Source organism: Diadema antillarum, unplaced genomic scaffold, assembly GCF_040938485.1.
Source record: "Diadema antillarum isolate AM-2024a unplaced genomic scaffold, OU_Dant_1.0 scf00000167, whole genome shotgun sequence".
Taxonomy (NCBI): Eukaryota; Metazoa; Echinodermata; class Echinoidea; order Diadematoida; family Diadematidae; genus Diadema; species Diadema antillarum.
Window position 1 is genome coordinate 3397949 of NW_027271056.1, and position 25166 is coordinate 3423114.

The following is a 25166-nucleotide window of genomic DNA, read 5'->3' on the forward strand; positions in this document are numbered from 1 at the left end:
AATAGCATTTCCACATATGGATGTCAGCTCTCCTTCTCTCTCTCTCTCTCTCTTTCTTAATTTCTCCCTGTCTATCTATCACCATCCCTGTGTGTACAAATTTATGTAACTAATACCAGGGTAAATGAAACTGTGAGAAATAGAAATGTGATGTTTAGCATTTCAACAAGGGACATAATACAGTGTACACGTATGTTAGCATGAAGCATGACAGTGTATTTCTCAGTGATTAACAAGAGTTTGATATGTGCGAGGAGGTTGTCTGGATGTTAAAAAAGGCCATCTCGTCTATGACCCACACTGCCTCCCCATGATAAAAAGCCACACGCAGTAACAGGCAAATTGAAAAAAAAAAAGAAAGGAAGGAAGAGTGGCAAGATTGTCAATGGAAAGCTGGTAAAGTAACATGTGGGATCTTATATAAGAAGGGCGAAGGCATCATAATGCAGACCATAACCAGGTAGATGTGTGATGAAACTGGTAGAGCATGCTTATTGTCTGCAGAAAGAAATTTACAGCCAGAAGGACCACTGTATAGTAATATTACCTGTAATTGTGATCATGCCACAATGCATTGGAGTTAAGTTGACATGAGATGATTTCTTAAAGGCACATAGACCCGGTGGTTTGGTCGAATGCGGACGCGGACACACGGCGCAAGTTTCCTACAGAGACCTATGCTATCGACTCCCATTTCCACGAGTCCGAAGAAGTCCGATCTACTGTAGTCAGCAGTCAGATCACAATTCGGCTCATGATTCAGCTGATGATGACAGCTTTAGCAAACTTCTTCTGTGACGTCGTACTAAGAAGCATGCACCCTGGCATTACTACAGAATGCGTGACGCGCAGAAGACAATGAAGGCAACTTACCCAGCAACACCTACACATTTTTACTCATGACAGCTCAATTTCAGCAATCTTCATATCAATGCTAACGGTGATCGGCAGTATCATCCAACAGCGCCCCTGCAACCACCGGATCTATGTGCCTTTAAATTCTTGCCCAGTAAGAGATGATGGATACCATCATCTTGCTCTAGAAAACTTAAGTGTGCACTTACTGATGGGTTGTGCCATTTATATCCAGTCTATTCCCTCCTCGAGCAACACTTTTAAACAACAACATCAAATGGCAGTCAAAAGAAGTTAACAGTTATACTCGATGCACCTGTACAGGAAGGCAGTCATAGGAGGTTAATGTAAATTGCATTACAAGACAGGTGCAAGCCCCCAACAGTCCACAGAGGTCATATCACCTGCCTTGTGGAATATCTATAGTCTGCAGACTGTCTAGTAGGAGGATACCTTTTCCGTTGTGAATGTACCTCAGTGTGGTAGAGTAGATCATAGGGTTTTTGGCTGCTAGTTGGTTATTAAAGGGTTAAATTATGGCCACCACCTGTACCTTCTACAGGCCATTCTGCGGCGCCTGCAGGTTCAATTACATACATGCATTTAAGTGCTGTGAGTTTCCTCTGTTGGCGGCGTGGCCTCCGACTCCAAGGCAATGCTGTACATGTACATGTAGTCTGTGGATACAGTCATGAATGAAGACCTTGCACGCATATCCATTCTTGGTAGGTTAGTGTTTATTTCTTGGACAGGCCAGAGCATGTATGATTATTACAAATTCATATATATACTAACCAAAATCTGCAGATCGATGCAGGTTATAACTTTGAAAAAGAAAGTGTTAGGCAAAATTATGCTTTGACTAGCCTCACAAGATTGATTTCCCCTTTATTTTGTTTCGTGTGTAGTGTTTGAAATACCCACCCACTTTGTTTTTCATCTTCCACCCTCTTAAGGTACAGGAAACCTCTGCTTTTACGTGTGTGCAGCTTAGAGTTTAGGATGCAGTTCAAATAATGGACCCTTTTACCAGTGAATTCATGCATGAAGAATGCACTTTAGGGGCAGATATGGGCTTCATTTATGGCAGAAGATGGAGAAAGGGCACTTAAAGCTCTGTTTTTAATGAGGCCCGAGTATTGATACTAGTGGTTTAGGTGGAGTCCTATGTGATATGTGATGTAGAAAAACACTAGTCACAGAATACAGCCGTAGGTAATGAGAAACCGAATGTCAAGACTCGGGGAGAATCTACCCCTGTGTTGCATTTAAAGCTGCACTGATTGTTTAGGAAAATGTGAGAAGAATTCAGGAAGTTACAACCACTTGTAAGTTGAAAGGTCATATAACGTGGCATTTATGTATGATCCAGGAATTAATTTAATGGATGTAGTGAGGGCTTAACTCGTCTGTTATGAAACATAATTCATTCAGGTCTTATGTAAAAAAGAAAAGAAAAAAAAAGAAAAAAAATGTGTTGATATTCCTTTGTCAGATAGAGGACTTTGATTTCTGTCCTCAAATTCATAGAAGATTTGTATTTTATTCCCCTTAATACATTTTTTGTTTGAAATACAGATGGCAACACAGTAGCATGGCTGAGGCATCTAATTTGAGGCTCCCATAGAACATAGTTGTAGAAGACCTCAGGACAATTCAAGTGTTATTGTTCTGATGATGCTGGTCTCATTTACCTTGAACTTTGGCATTCCAATCTTTTCATAGATTGATTTAAATTGAAACCCAATGACGTACATTATAATAAATGTACAGTCAGTAGTAACCCTTCAAATTTCATCAGTTTAGAACCAGTGGTACTAAATTTTGTGACTATCTTGTGAGTTTGTCAGCTGGTAGTTTTTATCAGTGGATTGCAAAACAGTGTTTTGGTCTGATTGTGTGTAGACTAGACAAGATTCTGTGTGGTGTAGTTGGGTAGATATCTCAAAGTGGTAGTTCTTTGCTTACACCTAGCTGCTAGGCAGTGCTAGGTGTCAGTAATACCTTCTCTAAAGTGCATCACTGGTCTCAACTTGTATTAAAGGAGACCTCCAGATGATTTTCAGACTTAAGCATTTGAACATCTATAAATTGGTTATACTGGGTACAGAGTTTCAGAATGATTGTAGTGATTGCGATGAGGAATAAGAATATTTTCATTAAAAAAAAAAATCACAATAAACAAGGATGATGACATAGCAGCTTCATGTAACAATGCATGATCGGATGCTCAAGGAAGCTGAACAAAAGAAGAAAGCCCACATAAATTCTAAGTGAACTAGTTCAGCAAGTGGTATGGTAATGGGAATTACATTGCTACATTACTGGAATATGTGAGCCTCCTACGTCATCATCCTTGTTCAGTGTGATTTGTTTTAGTTTTTTCAGAGTATTCGTTTATCTGCTCAAGGACCACGATAAATTCCATTTAAGTCTATACATGGAGCTGTCGATTTATGTACACTATATGATATGAAATTATGAAAAACGTACTGACTTCCAATTTGATACCCTTCAATGAAACAGAGTGACAAAAAATTGCTGAAGACCATGTAGTGTTGTCCAGATCAAATATGGACATGAGTGGTATCATACTGTAAAACGAGAAATGTTCGCACGCAAAATTTCTTATCGACATTATATGCATTGAACGCAAGAGGCAATTCGCGAAAATTTCTTGCCGTGAAAAAGGCCGTTGGCTCCAATTCGCGAAAATTTCGTGCCGCGAATATATCATGTTTTACAGTACTTTGATAACTTAATTTTCAGGAATAGAGTATTTTGCACAAACTGTTTGTGAAGATGGTCTTGTAAGCGATAATCTTATCAAAAATTTTCCTTACCTACTTTATATACCATGTCTTCTTGAATATGATTTAGATGGAAGAAGGTGCTGGTATCTTAGAGCTGAATTTAGATAGTTGTGCCTTGGCTTGAAATAGAATTTGGCTGGTTGATCTTGGAACAAAATTTTAGTGTTGAATACATCACAATATTAGATTAATAATTTTGATGGAGCACTTGAGATGAGAAAGGAAAATGTCTTATGCTGAGCAAATTGGGGTCTCATCATTCAAGGAAGTTAAAAGAATCATCACCAGTGCATTGTTGGTAGTGTTTTTGTGCTTACCATTATCCTAGGCTGAATTTGTTTGATTTTTCTGTTTTCTTACCAAGGATCACTAACTGTGTGCTGACATCACATATCCTCATATTACAGATATGGCAAAGCACTCAAGTATCAGATGTTATTGGCAGAGGGTACATATTATTCGCAGTCAGACTGGCAAAAGATCGAGATGTTTAAGATTGCAATCTTTAAGATCTCAAAGTTTTGCCAGTGTGACCGCAAACTCCCCGCAAAACTTCCCACTCTAACTAGGGATATTTCCCCCACCCCTCTAAACTTCTTGATCTTTTGCCAGTGTGACCACTGGCAACTGAATTTTGCGATCTTTTTTACGCGACCAGTCCACCACCTGCTTGTGGGCGGTGTTTCCGAAGCGCGAGGCCATTGTCATATTCAGGTGTGCATTGTTACATCACAATCACGAGCCATCAGACAGCACGCTCTTTCCTCTTTCTTGGGCGCACGTGCACTAATGACCCAAACTTCTTGATCCAAAGATTGAGAAGTTCAGCTGCCAGTGTTGCCACATGACAAAAGAACATGAAGAATTCGCGATCTTAAACTTCTTGATCTGTTGCTCATCTGACCGCGCACCTATTTTCAAACAAAAGTGTGTGGTTTCCAGATCACAATACCTCAAAGGGATATCATCTACTGTGTTCTACCATAAATGATCAGCATTGTTATTAAAGGGACATTCCAGGCGATTTTCATAATTTCTCATCATGTAGTACATAAATCGACAACTCCGTGTATAGATTTGTGGAATCTGTTGTGGTTCTTGAGCAGAGAAACAATACTTTGAAAAAATCTTAAACAAGTTACACTGAACAAGAATGATGACATAGGAGGTTCACATATATTTCAGAAATGTAGCAGTGTAATACCGTTACAATACAGCTTGCTTGCGAGTTCACCTGTGTATAATCTATGCATGTCTTCTTTTGTTCTTCTTCCTTGAGCCCCAACTCATGCATTCTTATGGTGACTCTGCCATGTTATCATCCTTGTTCATTGCAATTTGTTCTAAATTTTGAAAATATTCTTATTCTTCATCCCAATTATCGCTAATTCTGAAACTCTGTCCTCAGTATAACTAATTTATAGTTGCTCAAATGTAAAAATTTGAAAATCATCCGGAGGTCTCCTTTAAGAATGCAAGGAGACTGATGTGTGCACTTTGCTGAGGCTTAATGATTCAGAAATCTAGCTCCTTTTTTCCTGCTTGGAAGAGTCCTGGTATCTGTGAGTTTTACAGAATATCTTTGTTTGATTATTTTTGTGTCTTTCCTGTTTGCTTGTTTTATTAATGAATCGCTACAAAAATGTATTTTTACATTAGGACGGTATGTAATGCTTATTTGTGTGTTAAGATATATGCAGACAGTTAATGTTAAAGGAACCATTTCCCATCCTCACAAACTCTATGTATTTTGTTTTCTCTTTTGGATCACAGGTTGCTGTTTATGCTCCAGCGGAACAAATTAGCCAAGCTCAGTTGGCCCTGGAAGTTGTCAACAAAACCATTCCATTCTATGAGACCCTCTTTGACATCGACTACCCTCTCCCAAAACAAGGTATTGCCTGCCAGCTTTACTATCTCAAAGATAAGTGGAGTCCAGAAAATAAGAACTACACAGTATCATCATAATTTCACCCATACAGTCCAAGAAACCATATTTTGTGGTTTGCACTCTATCTTTTGATTTTGATTTGTATAATACATTGGTAGTATTTTCACAAGGTGCAATAAAATGTATTTACAATTTGAGCCCAGTGGTGGGCATGTACTATTATTCATTTTGATGTCAGGATTATCAGTGCCTCGAAATTGCTAAAGTTATAACTAATTCCTAAATTGGCAATACATGACAGAAGATTAGATTAATCACAATTTTCGTCATATTTATGTTGGATGTTTTTTTCATGATTTGTGCAAATATAATGAACTTAACCACTTTTATCTAAATTTTCTCCAGTAGAATGCAGATGCAGTATTTAAAGTTGCCAAATTGATAGGAAGATGATTTGTCATTATGATTGTTATTATTGTTATTATTATTATCATCATTATCATTATTATTGCGGCAACATTCTCCCTTGGACTTGATTTTTCTTTTAATGCTATGAATTTGTTTTAGATATCACCAGCACAGTGTTGTGTTGTTTGGAGGTTGGTTTGGAAACGGTGAAATGATATGGATGAAAGTCCGTCAATGTGTTCTCTTGACTGAGTTCTCAAACAAGGAAGAATCAAACAGGTCTGGAGGCTGAATGTTTCAGACAAGTTGACTGTCTGTTATCAAATAAGCCCTTTAAGACTACTCCAGACAGCATACTGCAACAGTGACAGTATTTCTTCTTCTTAATTAATGAAGAGTTTCTAAAGTCATCCTGCAGTGGTGTATTGGGTGTGAGAGAATCTTGTGTCAAAAAATGATTAGGGTCCCTCCTCTTGCAACAGATGTAAGCAATGCTAGAAACCGATTCCTTGTCTAGTGTCGGTGTGGCAGTCACTGCTAGCCGTGTGCGAGGTCCTGATTGTTGCTCGCGAAGCAGAGTGTAACCCAAAACTGTCAGCTCAAGTTTCGTTGACTTGATTTTCATGTCCAATATTTCCTGCGAGAATGCGCATTTGGCTTGAATCTGTATTATTTTGCTGGCGAACTTGGCCATTGCATATTTCATGACCCGTGCAATTGCAGCTGCATTTCTGTTTGAGTGCCCAAATTTCTGTTCCTGCAGCTGTTATTGGATTAAAGTGAATCTAACCCGAGTACACTCGTTTTAAGTGAAAGCGATGCCTGCCCCATCCATTTGTCTCCCATCGCTGTTGCGAGATTAGGTGTCGGGAGTATGTGTGCCGGTCGTGCCTTGGACTTGATTTATACTGCGAATAATGCATGACGTTATTACTCATCCCCTCCCGTCTGCTGATCATCTCCGATTACGCCGAAGACCCAGAATTCTACTTGAGGATCCTTTCTCTTACACTGCTCCCATTTTTTCCTTTGTTTTAATGCAAGAGGGTATGTGATGGGGGTGGGGGTAGTTCTTTGAAGGTAAGGGAAATACCTTTCCTTCTAGAAAATGTTGTGAAAATGTCTGGCATGTCTCAAAACTGAACATCACGTTTTGACATGAAGCATGTGAGGAGATGCAGGATGGAGGACACACTCTCCAATAATCCAGGTTTAGCTAGTATGTTTTTGACAGTGAGTCATCACCAAATGTAGAAATAACGAAGTCCATTTTTTTAAAGCAATATTTCACATTACTTTGTTTTCATGTACGCCGAGTGAATGTATCCATTTTTGCAAACTAGTATACCACATCAAAGTGACTCCTAGATTTGATTTCAAAGCTACTGCTTGGCTGCCTGAGAGCACTGATCAAGAAGTCAACCCCGAGGGCCCCCCGTTGGGCAGTCATTACATTGCGAGCGAGTGTGTCCACATTACCCACGCTGTCATAACATCGCCGCAGACAATCCCTTTTTGAGCCCGGCCGGAATGCTTTGCTTGAAAGACCATGTTTGTGTAAGACGAGACACATTGCAATCCTTTCTCTCCTTGCGCCGGCTCTCAATTGCTTTTCGCTCTGCCATAATGCAACCAATTCCGAGACTCGTATCTTAAAGCATAGTTTAAGATTGATACCTCTTACTTGTAAGTGATGAACCTATGGCATTTAGGTGAATGCCAGTTGGGACCAGGATTTGACCGTAGGACAATCATTACCCCGTGCCATCATGAATTAAGTAGGTCGCTTGAAGATGCCCTATGTGAGAAAGAATAAAGCAATGAATTATTTGGTTGATATGCATGGCAACACCTCTGTCGTTTCAGGTATGGATGATCATTAAGTTAACTTCATCTTGGTATGAATCCTGAAGGTCAGATAGAATATCGCCCGTTTCCTATTCATCCTGACTTTTTTTTTCTCATATAAATCATTTTGCCCATTGTAGCACAGCATGACTGCGGTAAGCCAGTAAATGCTGTGTGTTGAAAGGAAGAGTGGTGTGAAAGAGAAAGGTGTGTATGTGTGTGTGTTTTGTGTATTATCAGAGTTAGATGTGAATGTAGCATCGAAGATGTCGAGTAAGTTGTCAAATAGTCCAGTACATGTCCATACACATGCTATTTCATGAAAAACAAATGTTGAGTTCAACACCTGATATCTTTTCCAAGAGAACACTTTTTTTTTCTTTTTGCAGTTTTCTGCACTCAATAACAGAAGGAGAAAGGGGGAAGTATACCCCACATTATGCCAATGTTGATGTATCTTTTGCAAGTTACAGCTAAGTGCATGAGCACTTCAAGGGGTAGGCAATTTGAGTGGCAAGGCAGTTGAGGAGGCTGCGTGATAATATTTTAAGCCACTTTGATGCACTTATTTGATTATGTTTCCATTTATTCTCATCACCAGCTTCACAGTTTAAAGGAGCAGAAAAGAAGTTAAGAGGGACATGCTGGGAATTCATGTGGTAGTGTAATAGCGTCATCTGATTTCAAAAAATGGTCATATTTTATATGCCTGGTAGGCAGTAAAAGGGGATGACTAGTGTACACTTCAACCATTTTATTCAAACATGGCTAAATCCTAAAAGAATAAAGGATTACAAGTCTGTTAAGATTGTTTATATGCTTGGTTTATTAAAAGTCATTGCAAACACATACCATTGATGGCATTCCATGTGTAATAGATGATTAAGTAATCAGCTTCACAAACTTAATGAAAGATTTGCTACAATTTTCCATATATGATACTGTAGAAGTGAAAATATTTGCTTGAGTAATTTTTCACGTTCTGCCAAATAAAATTAATTTGTGTGAATTTATTCCAAGGAATCAAGACATTATAGTGGTACATATGTGTAACCAGCACAAAGTACAATGTATATTTGTGCTCTTATTTTTGCACTAGTTTCTGGTCGTGCAAAGTGTGGAAAATGTTCACTTTTATGGTATTCTGCTTGTCTAAATTGTGTTTGTTGATGCTCTAATGCTATCAACCAGAAATGGAATGAGAAAGTGGTGTTGTTGCAAAATCTGGTATGCTATTTACATACCAATCAAGAGTATCGTGTTACCCTGTCAGTGTGTTTAGTGTCCAATTCAAGTTAAAATGACAGTGTAACCAGACCAGGAAGAATCTGAGTGAAATAAGGCATCACATTCAAGGATAATTGCTATAACATCTGATATGTTCCAATCTGAAATTTCTTATACTGAGCTGTACAACTTCTACTCCGAAAAAAAAAACACGGACTCAGAAAAGCGCCCAGAACATGATCGATTTTGTGCGGGCCAGTGTTGTTTGGACACCTAGAGATTAAGAGCAATCTTCATTAGCATGCATCCAACACGATCAGTTAGAAGGAGTGTGATGTGGATAGCTCTCAGGCCCCCTCAAAAATACCGGTAGGCAAGAGTTTTCCAGGAAAATAGTAGGGTCACTACCTGCTGAAAGAATGCTTGAAAGGCTTGAAAGGGTAGAGAAGCTTAGATGACAAGATAGGGGGTGGGGTGGGGGTGGGGATGGGGGTGGGGTGGAAGGGAGGGAGGCAGTAAATGTGGGAGGAGGTCAGTGGGCGGAAGGGGTGTTGGAAAACTGTGAGATGCTGACTTTGAGATGTTTGTTCAAACAGCCTTTTAGAGAGGGGACATTTCCAGCAGGCTTAGGGCAATTTAGTTAATGGTGAACGCGATACATTTGAAGGATCACACATTCCTTTCTATTTGTAGTGGTAACCATATCAAAATAGGAGTCCCTCTCAAAGTAGGTGTACCTGTAACATTCAACACGGGTTGAAAAAATAATACGGGCATTGAGAATATGAGTATGAGAAGCATCTTCAAGGGCAATAGTCCAATACCTCCTGATATGATGCACCTGAACAGAGTATAGAGAAAGATAGAAAAACATTTAACTTTTACATTTATGGTAGATAATGCTATTCTGATTCTGAGGAAGCTAGTATTTTGTTCAGGATACTTTCGATGAGACATTTTATTGAATACTGTTAATTGTGTCAAAATCAAGGTACTTTCTACCATACCGGTATTTGCATTGTAAATGTTGTGTGTCTGTGTATGTGTGTGTGTGTACAAATTTTACATGAAACATATTTCATCATAGTCACTTGTCACCTTTTTGTGTGCACCACTTTGATAGTGACATCACATTAAGAAAATTTTTTTTGTTTAATTGTTCTTGCCAATAAAACTAGTGGTAATGAAAGTTTTTACAGCGACTACTTCCCATTGTTTCTTGCTGTGGTCTCTCCAATGAATATTTTATCACCTTTGAATGACATTGTGCCGACTTTATGTATAGAGATACACTCTGCACTCACTTTGTACACAGCCAGTAGATAACCACTACTGTGTACAATGTCAATGACCTGACAAGTGAATATCCAGCTAATTCAAGTGAGAGTGTTACGTAATCTAATTTCAGCAACCAGGCATCTTAGCTCCTTGATCCGGTAGCATTGTAATTCATCAGTCGGCGGGATTCACAGTAGTAGTGTTTCATCGCAGTATAGTAAGATGGTCACTTTTGCTGACAACAAAAACATGTCCTAAGAGAACGGTCAATCATTTATCCTAGTAAAGAGAAAGCAGTGGGAAGAAAATTTAAATGAGAGTGTTACGTAATTCAATTTTAGCGACCTGGCATCTTCTCTCCTGAACCGACAGCATTGTAAATCATCAGTCGACTGAGGGTTCGCCCTAGTAGTGTTTCAATTAAGTGAGATGGTCACTATTCCTGTTGTAAGAGAAATGGTCAATCATTTACGTCATGTCACTATCCTTGTAACAAGTTAAGAGATTGAAGGCTGAAGGGATTCCTAGCAGGGAATCATGCAACTGTTGCAATAAATATTCATTTTCCAATGGCATGATGTGTAGGGACAACAATGCCAAAATGCCTGCTGAGAAATAACATGTATCTGATATAAAAGTTTCAGTTACAATTTACTAGTAATTTTCCATCATATATGAAAGAGAGTGTAGATGATCTTCATGTGCACTTTGGTGTAGTGGACCTATCAACAAAACAACCTTCACTGAAGTGAAATGACCAAAAGTAAAAGGAACAAAAGAGGTTGTTGTTTTTATTTTGGCATTTCTTTTTAATGCTTTGACAGATATGTCTTTAAAATTTCTTGATAGAAGCTGATGGCAAATCAAATTTCAGTCAAAACTTATAATTACATGTTCAGTGTAAGTAAATTACTTGAGAAAACACAGGCAACATTTATCTGTGTGTGATCAAGAAGCATTCAAATTCATTTATTATGAAGTTTTATTGTCAAATGTTCAGTGGGTGTGTACAGTAATATATTGCCAAATATGGAGGACACAAGAATTCAAGGACATGCATTTAATGAAAAGATATACTAATGAATATAATGCGAAGTTTTATCATGATGACAATGATGATGACACCGATATTTGTAAAGTGGTATAATTCTGGTCATGAGTTATGATGTGTTCTTAAATACAAATTTTCTTCATGTATTTTTTATCTCATGCTCAAGACATGATAGCAATCCCAGACTTCTCGGCTGGAGCCATGGAAAACTGGGGACTCATAACTTACCGAGAAGCCTCCGTGCTCTACAAACCCAACGTGACGTCGGCGGGACGAGAATCCTGGATCGTTGTCACCATCACCCACGAACTTGCTCACCAGGTATTTATTCCTCGGATGAGATGTGTTGAATAATGCTGGCAGGTGTATATATACACACCAACCCTCACCTTCCTCTCTCTACATACAGTATATATCTATCTCTCTCTATATCTTTCTCTTCCTTCCCTTTCTGTCCGTCTCTCTCTTCCCCTCAGGCCTCCCTTGCTCTCTACCCCTCCCCTTCGCTGTCTTTCCCTATCTATCTCTCTTTCTTCCCTCCCCCTCTGTTGTCTATTTCTGTCCTCCCCCTCCCCCCCCCCCCCCATCCCCCATGTTATTATGCCTATCTATTCTTCTAGCAAACACTTTGATGATTTTGACATTCTTGTTTGATAAAAAGTGCCCATTAGTTTTAGTTTGTATGCACTGGTAGGAAGCTATCAAACTTATGCTTAAGCTGTAGCTCCTCTGATCTCCTCCATTTCTATCTGTGTCTGTCAATATTTAGAGTTAAATTGTGGGTTTATGACATTGCCTCAGGACTGCTGTTTTGTATGACTAGACAGTCTTGTCAGTGAATTGTATAAGACAAACTAGTCATGCATTTTCTTGTGTGATCAAAATGAGGAACCACGGAAAAAAAACCCCACACAAACGTACTAGCTGTCTGGTATCAAATAACTAATAAATGTTACAATGTGTTTACGAAGTCATGGCTTTGGTTACTATAATCATTGACATAAAGCTAGAGATGTGTTGTATTCATCCCATACATGATTGCTGATTAACCTTTGCTTTACAGTTTGCAACTGATTGACAAATTGCCCCACATTGACATAAATAAGCGCTGAATTGATCGGTGTTTTGTTTTTGTTTTTTTTGGTAATAGCCATGATAAAAGAAATCATGGGTGTACGTGACATCTCGATAGAAGAATTTCATGAATTTGAATAGTCTACAGTTTGTGTGTTGACAAGAAAAAACTTTGCAAAATAAGATAAGGCATTGGAGACTTATTCTTCTGTAGTTTATGTTCTATTGTGGCTATGGGGGAAGTTGAGTTGAGTTTTGAAAGCATTAATGTCAATCATTTGTCCATGTTCTCGATGTGACTGTCATTATGATTAGTTTTGTTCTCATTATTTTTCTTTCTCTGACTGCAGTGGTTTGGTAATCTGGTCACCATGGAGTGGTGGAATGATCTATGGCTAAATGAAGGCTTTGCAACATTTGTCGAGTACATCGGGGCTAATCATTTTCAGCCAGATTGGCATATGGTGAGAGCTTTCATCTTCTTTATGTGGTCATCTTCTTTTACGACAACTTAAGTGGACAACTTTTTGCAGAGTAAGATAAGTCAGCTTGTGGCTATTGCTGACTAGCTGTCTTGAAGATGAGTGTATAACTGGCATTTGTAGTGATGTCATCGCACAGACTCTTTTCCCATTGACAAATCTTCAGTTCAAACAGGATAATTGCCTTATGCTGATTAACCACCCAATTGCCTCATGATAGTTAGTGTGAGCACTAATTGCATTATGCTAATTACCCAGAGGTGTTAGGTGCTAAATGGAGAATAGAGATAGAGACTGCGCTTTCTTATAATAAAAGGATGGTTTTGGTTGTGATTGGGATTCAGCTTTTTCATGTTTTGCAGGATAATTAGAAACCACTTATGACATATTAAAGAGCATACAATTCTAAAAGGAAGTCAAAGTTTAGTTGATGAAAATCAATTTTGAAATGGCTGTAATATCCAAAACAGTTAAAGGAAGCAATCCTACTAAAAGGTGGATCCCACCTTTAAGCAAAATCTCTATCTGTTAAGCTCATGGGTGTATGCAAGGGGGGGTCGGGAGGGTCGTACGACCCCCCCAAATTTTCAAGAGGTCCACTTTTTGTAAAAGACATTTTTTTGAGGGCTTTTTACTCTATATAGGCCTACAACAGGAAAAAAAAAAGTGACCAGGTGGTGTTCCAGCAAATTGTCAAAGACCTCGTAAATTTCGTAACTTAGTTTTAGTATGCCATAATTTACCTTATTTCTAAGCTGCACTGCCATGCCGAAAAAGTCACTTTTGTATGCGCCAAATTGCCCCATTTTAAGATATAGAATTCAAAAACTCCCTACCGTGGAAGGGGGGACACCCCCCTCCCACACCCTCCCCCCGCTCGGTCGCTCCGCTCCCTCGCAAAGGTAAAGGTCCAAAAATTTTGGTTACGACCCCCCCAGAAAAAATCCTGGATACACCCCTGTGTTAAGCTCTTTGTAGTGTCCTTGCTTTATATCTATTGCTTTGCCAAATTTTAAAAAAGCTCCTCCTCCCAACCTAATTGCAAAGCTTATGAAGACTCCCTTGATAATATCATTGACAGTATCCAATTCTTGATTGGTTAACATTCATGATTTCTTTCCTCATTGTAATAATATGTAAAGGGACTTGAAACTTTAACAAGATGATCCCTGAAGCAGCTCTTTCCAAACTAAACTGGGATGGGATGTGCTGGGACAGTAGTTAATGGTGCAGTCAATATGACAACATTTTCACGTGTTGATAAAATTCGTAGTCCAACAGTGAATCGCAAAATTTGCAAAAATAAAACCCTCATGAAAATAACAGCTTAAAGGGACTGTACAGTACTGGTTGAGGTGGGGATTCATGTTTTGAACATTCCTAAGTGAGATAATGAAAAGCCTCTTATGAAAAATGAAAGAGCATGTAATTTTAAGAAGGATTCAACGTTTATTTGATGAAAATTGGTTTTCAAATGGCTGAGATATCCAAAAAAGTGTTAATAATAAAAGGCGACATGCCACAACTTTAATAGGATCTCTTCATTTCACCTTGTTTATGAATATCTCACCCATTTCAAAACCGATTTACATCATGCTCTTTGACATCTCATTAGAGTGGTTTCTGAATATCTCGCAAAACGTTAAAAGCTAAATCCTCACCTCGACCAGAACTGTACGCACCCTTTAATATACAGTATCATAAATATTCATATTTCTATTGTCGTACGTAACTCATGCACCCAGATATTGTCTGATGAATCAGTCTTGTTCTTAATCCTTCTTATGTATAGATGGACATGTTTATACTGGATTCAACCCACGCAGCAATGGGAGAGGACCAGCTTGCCAACTCACACCCCATCTCAGTCCCCGTGAACAACCCAGATGAGATCAGTGAAATCTTTGATGCCATTTCTTACAGCAAGGTGAGTAGAGAAATACACGTACCGGTGTCATGACTCTCTTATCATTGGTGGAGTCAATGTAAACTTCTTTTTCATCAGTCATCCGATGGTAATCCTCCCCCCACCCCATTCTTTCTTCTTATTACCTCCGCCAAGGGAGGAGGTTATGTTTTCGTTACCGTTGGTTTGTTTGTTAGTTCGTTCGTTCGTTTGTCCGTGTGCAAAATAACTCAAAAAGTAGTTAACGGTTTGGGATGAAACTTGCAAGAAAGGTTGAGAATGACACAAGTAACAAACGATTAACTTTTGGTAGTGATCCGAGAATTTTGGGGGAATTTATGAAGGATTTTGGATATATTGGCAGGTAGGGTCAATGAACTTGGGAGTTCAGGCTGCACGTATTTGAGGTTTGCATGCGCGCACTAAAGTGCGTGCTCTAGTTTCTGCTAGGGCGAGGCGCGCCGTACAGCTGAGGGTTTATGACGTAACAAAGGCTTCTATATTGGGAAATTGGGCGACTTTTAGCACACAATGCTATCAGTACGTATACTGTACAGTATAGGTGGAAATCATTGATATCTCTAATAGAAGAACAAGATCAGTGGTGGAAATGAGCTGCATGCTTGGCGGAGGTCTGCGCTCTCAGAGTGCTTCTCTAGTTTTGTTTTTGTTTTTTGTTCGTTTGTTTTTTGAAAATGTTTTCATAAGTAGACTTTTATTCATTCTGCCAGTTACTTGACTTTATGAAATAAAGAGAGAAAACTAGCGCTTAATATTTGAAACAGATTGAAGATAGATGGAGAGATGTGCCTGATAGGGTACAGTACTTTCACCTGCAACATATTTTTCAGTTTCTAAATTAGTTTCAGCTGCTGCTTTGAAGGGGCAGTTCATTATATAATGCATTAATCTTTGTATGTCCTACAATGTACTTGTTTAGAAACAAGAGCGTAAAAAATCACATAATTTCATTGTAATAAACCAAACAAAGAGTAATTTGTCTTCATCATTGGGAAGCTATTTTTGTTGTTGTTGTTGTTGTTGTTGTTGTTGTTGTTGTTGTTGTTTGGAGAGAAAAGAGTTGAATTCCCAATGATACAGTCATGATATAGATGCATAACATTGAATGTTACAAGAATAGCAACTAAACAATATCTCTACACGGATAGGTGCCTCTACTTAGTTATGCCAGTCACAGTGCAGCAGACTTCTAGACAGGTCCAGATTTTCAATTGATCACCAGAGTCAATTTGCAGCCAAAATGGTCATGTCTGTGAGACATTTATGGTTATATGATTCTCTGGTGATAGAAGGGCTGCAGGAGGGATTGTGTCGTCATATCCCACCTCCCTGGTAATATACAGCAATTTAACGGCATGTGGCATACTTCTGAGTGGATATAGATGAGTTTTAGTAGTAAATGAACGGCATGCTACATGTGATGCATGACATCACCAGTGATAAATGATATACTCTAAAAGTGGAAATTTGTGTGATGTAGAAATTGTCATACATTTTGCGCGACCAGAAATGAGCACAAAAATAAAAGTACTTGCATATTCCTGCTTGCTATTTCTAACAGTATTTACTGTTTTGATTCTGCGGGATTAAAAACTTGAAATTCATCTTATCGGGCAGAGCACCAAAAAACAAAATATATATAAAGTAAGAAATTACTCAGGCAAAAATGTCCACTTTCACAGTAGTAGTAGATGACAGTGTGTACAAAACCCTCTACAGTCTTGCATAACACACAATACAGCACAGACAAGGATTAGAAGCACAGGAGAAATGACATAGTAGACACTGACAGACCAATTTGTGTCTCTGACCAAGTTTTTGACACGTTGCCTCGTCTTGAGTTCAGGGAGCCACCATCCTGAAGATGCTGCAGAGCTTCCTGATGAAAGGATCCCAGGACATCATGATGCAGGGCATCCAGGCCTACCTCAAGAAATACAAGTTTAGCAACGCCAAGACCGCGGACCTCTGGGCCTCCATCTCAGAGGTGACTGCACTTTTGTCTGCTTTTTTTAAATTGACGTTGGTCGGAGAGAGCGGGGTGCCTTTCTAAGAGATGGATTCCGTTCTAAATTAGTGGCAAAATGAGAATGAAATTGGGACATGCCAGGTAGTAAAGAGTTTGAAGGAAATCACTTTCCTCTCATGGTAGATCCATCTGCTAGAGTCTAACAAGATATTGATGACACTTTTTTTTTCTTCCTACGGAAATATGTATCGGAAATGGATGTGAGGTGCACCATCACAACATTTCGATGTGGACAGGTTTTAGATGTGTTTCAAGGAAACATGACAATTTCACGCACTGTTCAGGCATAGTCTCTCTCATAAACTGTGTTTATATGAAGTATACAATGATGTGATAAATTTTCAGAGACCCAAAATATCCCTAGGTATAATTGAATGTTATAATGAGAAATATTCTATTGAATAGTTGCCTTTTTTTTCAGAAGCTCTAAATGTGTTTGTGTTGGATGGGAGTGGGTGGGTGTTAGAGGTTGGATAGGGGTTTGAGGAGAATAATTCAAACTTATTATTTCAAATTTCTTTTCCAGTAAATATTTATGAGTAATGTTATGCTAGTACTTTTATGTGTGACCCTTTATTCTGACATCAGATATCATTGTTTTCCTTTTTCATGACATTCATTTATTTGCACATGGTAGCTACCACTCCAAACCAGAAATATCTCCCAACTTTATTTTCACCAAATAGTAGCACTTGCACAAGTGAGCAAAAGACACTAAACAATGTCAAAAAACAAAATCCTGACTATTTCAACAAATTACAACGATCCACTAAACACACTAAATTGTGAATTTTTTTCTAACAAAGTAGGGTGATCCACCAAACATACTCAATTCATTGTCAAAACTGAATGCTGCCCTCTATGTCACAATCCTCTAAAGGTTATTGCCATCATGCCACAGACACTGATTTCCATTCAATGTGGATCGTGAATTCCCCTCCTCTTCCATGCTAGGTGGCGAGCAGGGCGCAGAGCGGCAAAGGCGTGGATGTGGCAGAAATGATGGACACGTGGACACTCCAGATGGGCTTCCCCATGATCAACATGACACATAGGGGGTCAAAGGTCACCGTCACCCAGCAGCGGTTTCTGATCTACCCCAGAGGCGAGCCGTCTCCGGAGTTTAATTCAACCTATGGGTGAGCTCCCACCTGTGACTCCATGCATAGTGGGTGCATTTTTACCTCTGTCAAGGCTGGAGTTTATGTTTTCATTTGTGTTGGTTTGTCTGTTTGCAAAATAACTCAAAAAGTTGAGAATGCATTTGAATGAAACTTGCAGGAAAAGTTGATAATGACACGAGGAACAGATGATTGACTTTTGGTAGTGATCCGAGAAATTTTTGAGGGATTTTTTTAAGCGTATTGCAGACAGGGTCAATGAACTTAGTGGAAGAGTTCAAGCTGCGTGTATTTGAGGTTTGAGGTTCTAAGCATGTGCGCTGCTCAGGCGAGATGTAGATGGAAGCTGATGACATATACAAAAGGCTTTATATCGGGAATTTGGTCGATTTTCTGCATGCGTGTGTGGGTGGAAATGAGCTGCTTGAACGAGGTCTGCGCTCTTCGAGTGCTTTTCTAGTCAGTATTGCTTTAACTCCAGACCTGATTGAATACAGAACAAGGATTGATGATGATGATGATGATAGTAATATAGTTCTAGTGTCCATAGGTGGGTAGGATATTTGCCATTTGAGTTGACACCTTTCCTGTAATTGTAATGAGAATAAGGGACTAACCTAAAAACCCCAGTGAAGTGTGTTTCAATTACCTGAGGTATCTGTTACTGAAGAAATAAAGATTTATATGTGTAGATTCAGTATAGCCGTGTCTCAGTACTCATTGTTGGATGCAATGTATGGAAATAAGCACAATGCATTATTATTATCCTTTAAGTTAGTGACCCTCACTCCAGAAGAATACTAGTAAAATGTCTACTTTTGAGTTGATATCCATCATTTCCACCATCTTCATGTCTTCTAACCAGCATCATCCAGAAACCAAGAGAACCAATAAAATCTGGGAAGGTTTCCGTAGCGGTAGAACAGTTGGTAGTAAAAGGCTTAACGGTGCACCACATATTCTTTCTTGGGTATGCATGTGGCCCTGAAAAGGACCTACCAACTCCCAACATTAAGGTAAGCATGTTCTTACCCTTTTCTCTTGAAAATGGTAAGAATATGCTTACTGAAACATCAAGAGAACCAAGTTGAGGTTTAAAAAAATGTGCTGGATTTGAACACGAACACATTCCGCTTCTACCTGTAGCGTATGCTGCTAAATTATTATCCTGTCTGTTCCTCATGACATCACTTGCATTTTCTCTTTCAGATATAAGTGGATTGTTCCTTTAACCTACTTCACAGCTTCCAATGTCTCCAATGTACGGACAGAGATTCTCCATACAGACCAGGGTATGATTCAATTAAAGCTAAGATTATGTTTAATGCCATGAATGATGAATATGATGGACCTAGCCACTGTAAAGTATTTTCTTGATCACTGTATGAAAATACAATCACAAACAGAGTGAAGTTACAATAACTGTAATGACTTGTCTCCAAAAACTTTGTTGCAAGATGAAAAGCTGATCAAGTTATGTCAGTCTCGGCAGGGCTCGACACTAACTTTTTGTCTGGTGACACTTTTGGGCCACTGAAATCTTTAAATGTGAAATTTTGGTGACCTGAAAAAGATATGTAGCGGCCCAAAATGAGAGCAAAGTAACAATCCATTTGAAACCTTAGTTGCCCAATCGGGTCACCATAAGATAGATTTGGTGGCCCGACACAAATATTTAGTGGCCCCTTGCCAAGGGACCACCACTAATGTTGAGCCCTGGTTATGGAGAGGTTAAGGAAAATATTATCATTACATTTGAATTGATTAGAGATGTCACCATTGTCCTCTTTATTTCTGTTCAATGCAGCTTCGACTGTCTTAAACATTGGTGATGAGAAGTGGTTCAAGGCCAACTCGGAACAGTCGGGCATGTACCGTGTCAATTACGATGATGCTTCATGGAGGACTCTCATCAGTGTGCTGCTGAAACATCGTGAGGATATCCCCAAACCGGCCGACCGGGCCAGTCTCATCGATGATGCATTCCATTTGGCGTGGTGTGTACACCCCCCCCCCCCCCCCCCCCACTAACACACACCTTAACCATGCCTCCTCGTGGGCATACAATCTCTCCTCATCCCTCCCATGCTCCTCCTCCTCCTCCACTCCTCCTCCTTCCTAAACTAGACCCTCCAAAATCTCCATCATCATTGCATGTCACAGGCCTTCCCTCATCCTTGCCCTGCACCCTGGAAATCATCTCTATTCCTCATCTCTGACTCAGACATGTTCAGGGGCAGATCCAGGAATTCCAAAAAGAGGGGGCACCAAAAATATTTCTGGTGCCACTTCTGGGATTCATCGGCTGACAAAAATGAAAAAACAAACAAACAATAAAAGGCAATTTCTGCTGCCACTACAATCACCTGGCAATGACGATTTCTTCAAAAATTAAAGGGGGGGGGGGGCACCTGCACCCCTTTTATTTTTTTTTTTCTTTTCATTTCTTTTGTTAAATTTCATCCCAGATCCCTCACCCTTTCCCTGGTCATAGCTTTAGTCCCCTTCTCTGTCCTTAAACTGATCCTTCTCCCCATCAGTTAGCCACATCTGCCCCTCACCGTCTAAAACCCAAAGTTCCTACACCATTTCCTCCCATCCCTTACCAAATGTCATCCCCTCCTCTACTCTAAGCCACACCCCTCCATAAGTCCCTGTCCTAATAATGTCCCAACAATATTCACAGCTCGGACACACTTTATATTTGTGCTGTTAAAAAGCGTAGCGATATATATGGCACCTTTCTTTTTAACTTAATTATGTTTTCACAAGAATTGCAAACAACAACAGGGAGAGGCTGGATGTTTCTTCCAGTCAGTGTAAGATTATCATTGATATTGTCGAATTTTTCTAATAGAAATATCCATCTACACAGCAATAATATCACTACAGTCCGACCTCTTCTATACAACCTACCTTTATCCCGATCTCTCTATTATGCAGAGGCGATCTCGCCGTGGATTTTTTTTTTTCAATGTAAAAATTATGGAGAAAGGGGGATTCCAAACTCAGACAAAATTCCTGCACAAACTCACATGAATTACTTATCTTTCCCAACATAATTAACATACATTCACATCCAATTTCATCTAAATAACATGCATTCAGACATTCACTACCCTCAAATCACAGCAAGAACATGGACAGAAAGCTTTTCATTAAATCAGGGCACATGCGACCATTCATTGAGCAAATTATCAGAAAATTGTGAATGCAGACCAGCTGACAAGGATGTGACATGTTAACACAAAATTGATTCATTAATATTTAGCTACCACTGGGTACGCAGCTGCATATATTAAACTTTGAGTCTCCTGTATCCTGCCAAATCCCTTATCCAGATGAGCGCAGGGCCTGACATGTCCTGATAGGAGAGTTCGGACTGTATTATTCTGCGAGTCATTATCTTTGCAGTGACGGCTAAAACTGCGTGTGTTAAAAATCAGATTATTTCATTTTACAAGGTATACTCTGTGAAATTGGGATGCCCAGATTTGCAAAGCCGTGCCATGTTCATATAAGATTGTCTCAGCAGAAGGGCTTTAAGTCCAGGAATTTCTAGTTTAGTGACAGAGAAAAAAAAGACAAATCAGACTAAAGCCTGTTTATTGTAATACAATGTGCATTACGTGTAGACTGATGATTGCCTGGTTTATTCCCCCTGAAGGGCAGGGTATGTTGACTACTCTGTACCACTGGACTTGATGGGGTATATGGAACATGAGGTGGAGTATGTTCCCCTCGTCACAGCCCTGGGTAACCTCGGTATGATCGGAGATGTGCTGTACGGAAGAGAGGGTTATTCTTACTTTAAGGTGTGTACACAATTAAAGGACAAGTCCACCTTCATGTACATGTGGATTGAGTGAATGCAACAATATTAGTAGAACACATCAGTGAAAGTTTGGGGAAAATCCGACAGTCCATTCCAAAGTTATGAAATTTTAAAGTATCTGCGCAGTCAGTGCTGGATAAGAAGACTTACTACAGTGTATGATGTCACATGCGTACAACGATATGAGGAAAATAAAAGGAGAATTTCACAAAACTTTACTTTTTGAATAAAGTGCACATTTCTTCAACTTGTTACTGACGTATGTTAAGGGTAATATTATTCCCCCTGCTTTCTGAAAGAGAAAAGTCAAATGTTCTTTTGTTATGTGAAAAAAAGTGAAAATATGGTGAATTTTCTTTATTTTTTCTTTATATCGTAAACATGTGATATCACTTGTTATAGTAGTCTTCTCATCCAGCCATAACTGAGCTGAAACTTCAAAAATTTGTAACTTTTGAACAGATTAAATGAAAGAAAGATATCATTCAGAGGGGTGAAGGTTCCGGTGTGAGTTTCTTCAGTTTGTCTCCCTCTACAAATTGAATTTATTAAGATCGCAATTGCTGATCTGTAAATTAATAAACATGTCGGAAAAAAGGAACCAGTGGGACTCGAACCAGTCATCTACTGCTCTCTGGGCAGCGACACTACCACCAGGCTGTCCCTGGTTGCCGGCAGTGACACGATGAACATGGAACAAATACCCAATCTCCAAAATTCCAACATTGTTATGTTAATTAGTCCAAGACGGACAAGGCATAGGATAGATGAAAGAAAGAACAGATTGAACAGATTTTTAATGATTTTGAACGGATTGTCCGATTTTCCTCAAACTCTCACTGATGTGTTCTACTAATATTGCTGCATTCACTCCACCCACATGTCTATGAAGGTGAACTTGTCCTTAAAATATCTCCTTATCCTCACCTTGACTGTGTCTTTTCACACAATGTGACCCATTGCCCCTAGCATCTGATTTTGTTACTTTTGAATTGTCAGGAGTCTAAACATTCGAGTGGTATCTGAGTTGTCCCATTTTATTACCAAAAGCCTTCCGCACACATGGTGAGAAAGGTGGCTTCTAAGTTAAAATACTGTAGTTTTGCCTTGAAGTGTAGATTTAGTCAAGCAGGCAGGAAAGATTTTGACATTCAAAGATATAGAATATATTTGAAATTTTAAAAAATAATAATAATCACTTATACTGTATTGAAACAGAATAGTTCTGAATTCAAAACATTTGTAAATTCAGTGTTTGGATAAGAGGTAGTCGAAGTAGTAATGCTAAAAAAGCTGGAGGGTGGAATTCCTTTCATTTTTTCTTTATTTCGAACTACTGGTGTGTTTTCTCCTAGGATTATGTCATCCAGCTCTTCGATGGAATTATTCAGAGGCTAGGTCGGGAGGATACGGGACCACATCTAGACAGGTACAGAGCAGTGTCGTTTTTAACTCACTCTTTAAAACAAAAAAGAAAATGAGACTGGCTGACTCATGTAATGTGGTCAAAAGGCAGTGAAAATTTGTTTCTGTCATCCATAAAATGCCTTTGATGAAAGAAGTATTGTACCAAGTACAATTGTACATTGTTTCTTGCATTGGTATTATAATTAGTCTGGCCATCATGAGCATGTGATCTTTGAACTGATGACTTGGAAGATGGCCCAGAAAAGGTGTCTGGTGGAGGTATATTGTATTGCAGTCATGTGGCTGGGAGTTTTCTGGCTCAAGCAAGTGTAGCGTCAAGTGTGGAGACGCAAACTATCATTTTCACCACCACATTGGACGTACAAAAATTAGATATCACTAAAAAGATTCATCTGATTGGAATGCCAACTCAATAAAAGTTCATTTTGTCACAATAAGTTGCAAATTACCTGTTTGATTAGACTTTCACCTTCTGGATCTGTAGGCTTCTTCAAATCAAACACTGTGAGAGAGTTGTTTTCCCACCAGGTGACGTAGCTGGGGCACGCCTGTCCGAGAGAATGGGATGGTAGATAGAGGAAAGTGTTCCATCCTAGCCAGAGACTCTGTAAAAACCTCACAAAGGATAAGGGAAGCCATCCACATTCGCAAACAACAAGGAAAAACTTCCAACCGAGACCTGGGACAATACTCACTTTCCTCAATATACGATCCCATTCTCTCAGATCGGCATGCCCCAGCTATGTCTACTAGTGGGAAAACAACTCTCTTACAGCGTTTGATCTGAAGAAGCCGGCAGATCCATTAGGCAAGAGTCTAATCAAACAGCTAATTTGCAACTGATTGTGACAAAATGAACTTTTGTCCAAGAAGTGGATATGTAGAGATGTAATGCCTCGCAGCCAGTGGGGTGTGTTCATGTGGGAGTGGGGGTGGTACACATGTAGTATAATGCATAAACGTGGAATGTAGCCAGTGACTTTGGGAGTGTGATTGTTAAGAAGCACTTGAAAAAAACCTCTATGAAAACTGTTTCAATTCTCACATTGCATCTATAAAGAGATTGTGCATCTTGTGTTAATAGTACCCATCAATTATCATGTGGTACTGTAAAAGTTGATATTTTCGCTCAACTAATTTTTCGCGCTTGTTTTTAATTCCGCGTAATCGAGACATCAAGTACAAGAACATAGGGCAAACAGAAAATATTCACATGCTTTTATTTTCGCACTAGTTTCTGGTTGCGCAAAATGCGAGAAAATTATCCATGTTTACAGTATACAGATCTATGTTAAGAATTACCAGATGAGATGAAACATGATATTGATGCTATGTAAATACAGTAACACTGCCCTCTTGAAATGCTTTCCGGTGGTTTGGATGTATTGATTGGATTGTCACGTTATACGTACATGTATGGTATCATACTAGGAAACTACGATACAGTCACAAACCTCTATATGTCTTGCATAAATGATGTTTAATACCGGTATATGGTTGTTTGTTTGTTTGTTTGTTTTTTCAATTGACTTGACTCCTGACTTTCTTTCCACTTTTGGACTGACCCAGATTGCTCCGTCTAAGACTTCTAAGATACCTCAGTGAACTGGGGCATCAGGATACGCTGGAGTGGGCCAGTGGTAAATACAAGGACTGGATGTCAACCGGCAAGTTGTGAGTCTCTCTTACCCTCTTGTATCTGTCATCGAACCAATTCAATATTTGATATATTTGCTGAAGTGAATTGAGGCATTAGCATTACTTAGTCCCTCTCCCCTTTCTTTCCGTGAAGAAATTTGTTTCACTGTCTACGCAAAGAAAATGAAGATGCAAACTTTGTCATGCAGCAACTAGAAGAGGTTATCATGCAATTTCAATTCAAAATGCTATTCATTAGGT

At 39.2% G+C, this 25166-nt stretch overlaps 1 protein-coding gene across 1 annotated transcript in view; it reads left to right on the plus strand.

The window, feature by feature from the left end:
- The window catches only part of LOC139722578 (endoplasmic reticulum aminopeptidase 1-like), a 75972-nt gene that overhangs the window by 41699 nt on the left and 9107 nt on the right, over positions 1 to 25166 (plus strand). Inside the window, exons 4-14 of the mRNA XM_071633869.1 lie at positions 5442 to 5562; positions 11538 to 11692; positions 12796 to 12909; positions 14720 to 14854; positions 16701 to 16841; positions 17838 to 18022; positions 19214 to 19296; positions 19812 to 20001; positions 21672 to 21819; positions 23195 to 23268; positions 24837 to 24941. Coding sequence (XP_071489970.1) covers positions 5442 to 5562; positions 11538 to 11692; positions 12796 to 12909; positions 14720 to 14854; positions 16701 to 16841; positions 17838 to 18022; positions 19214 to 19296; positions 19812 to 20001; positions 21672 to 21819; positions 23195 to 23268; positions 24837 to 24941 — 1451 coding nt within the window. The remainder of the gene's footprint in view (positions 1 to 5441; positions 5563 to 11537; positions 11693 to 12795; positions 12910 to 14719; positions 14855 to 16700; positions 16842 to 17837; positions 18023 to 19213; positions 19297 to 19811; positions 20002 to 21671; positions 21820 to 23194; positions 23269 to 24836; positions 24942 to 25166) is intronic.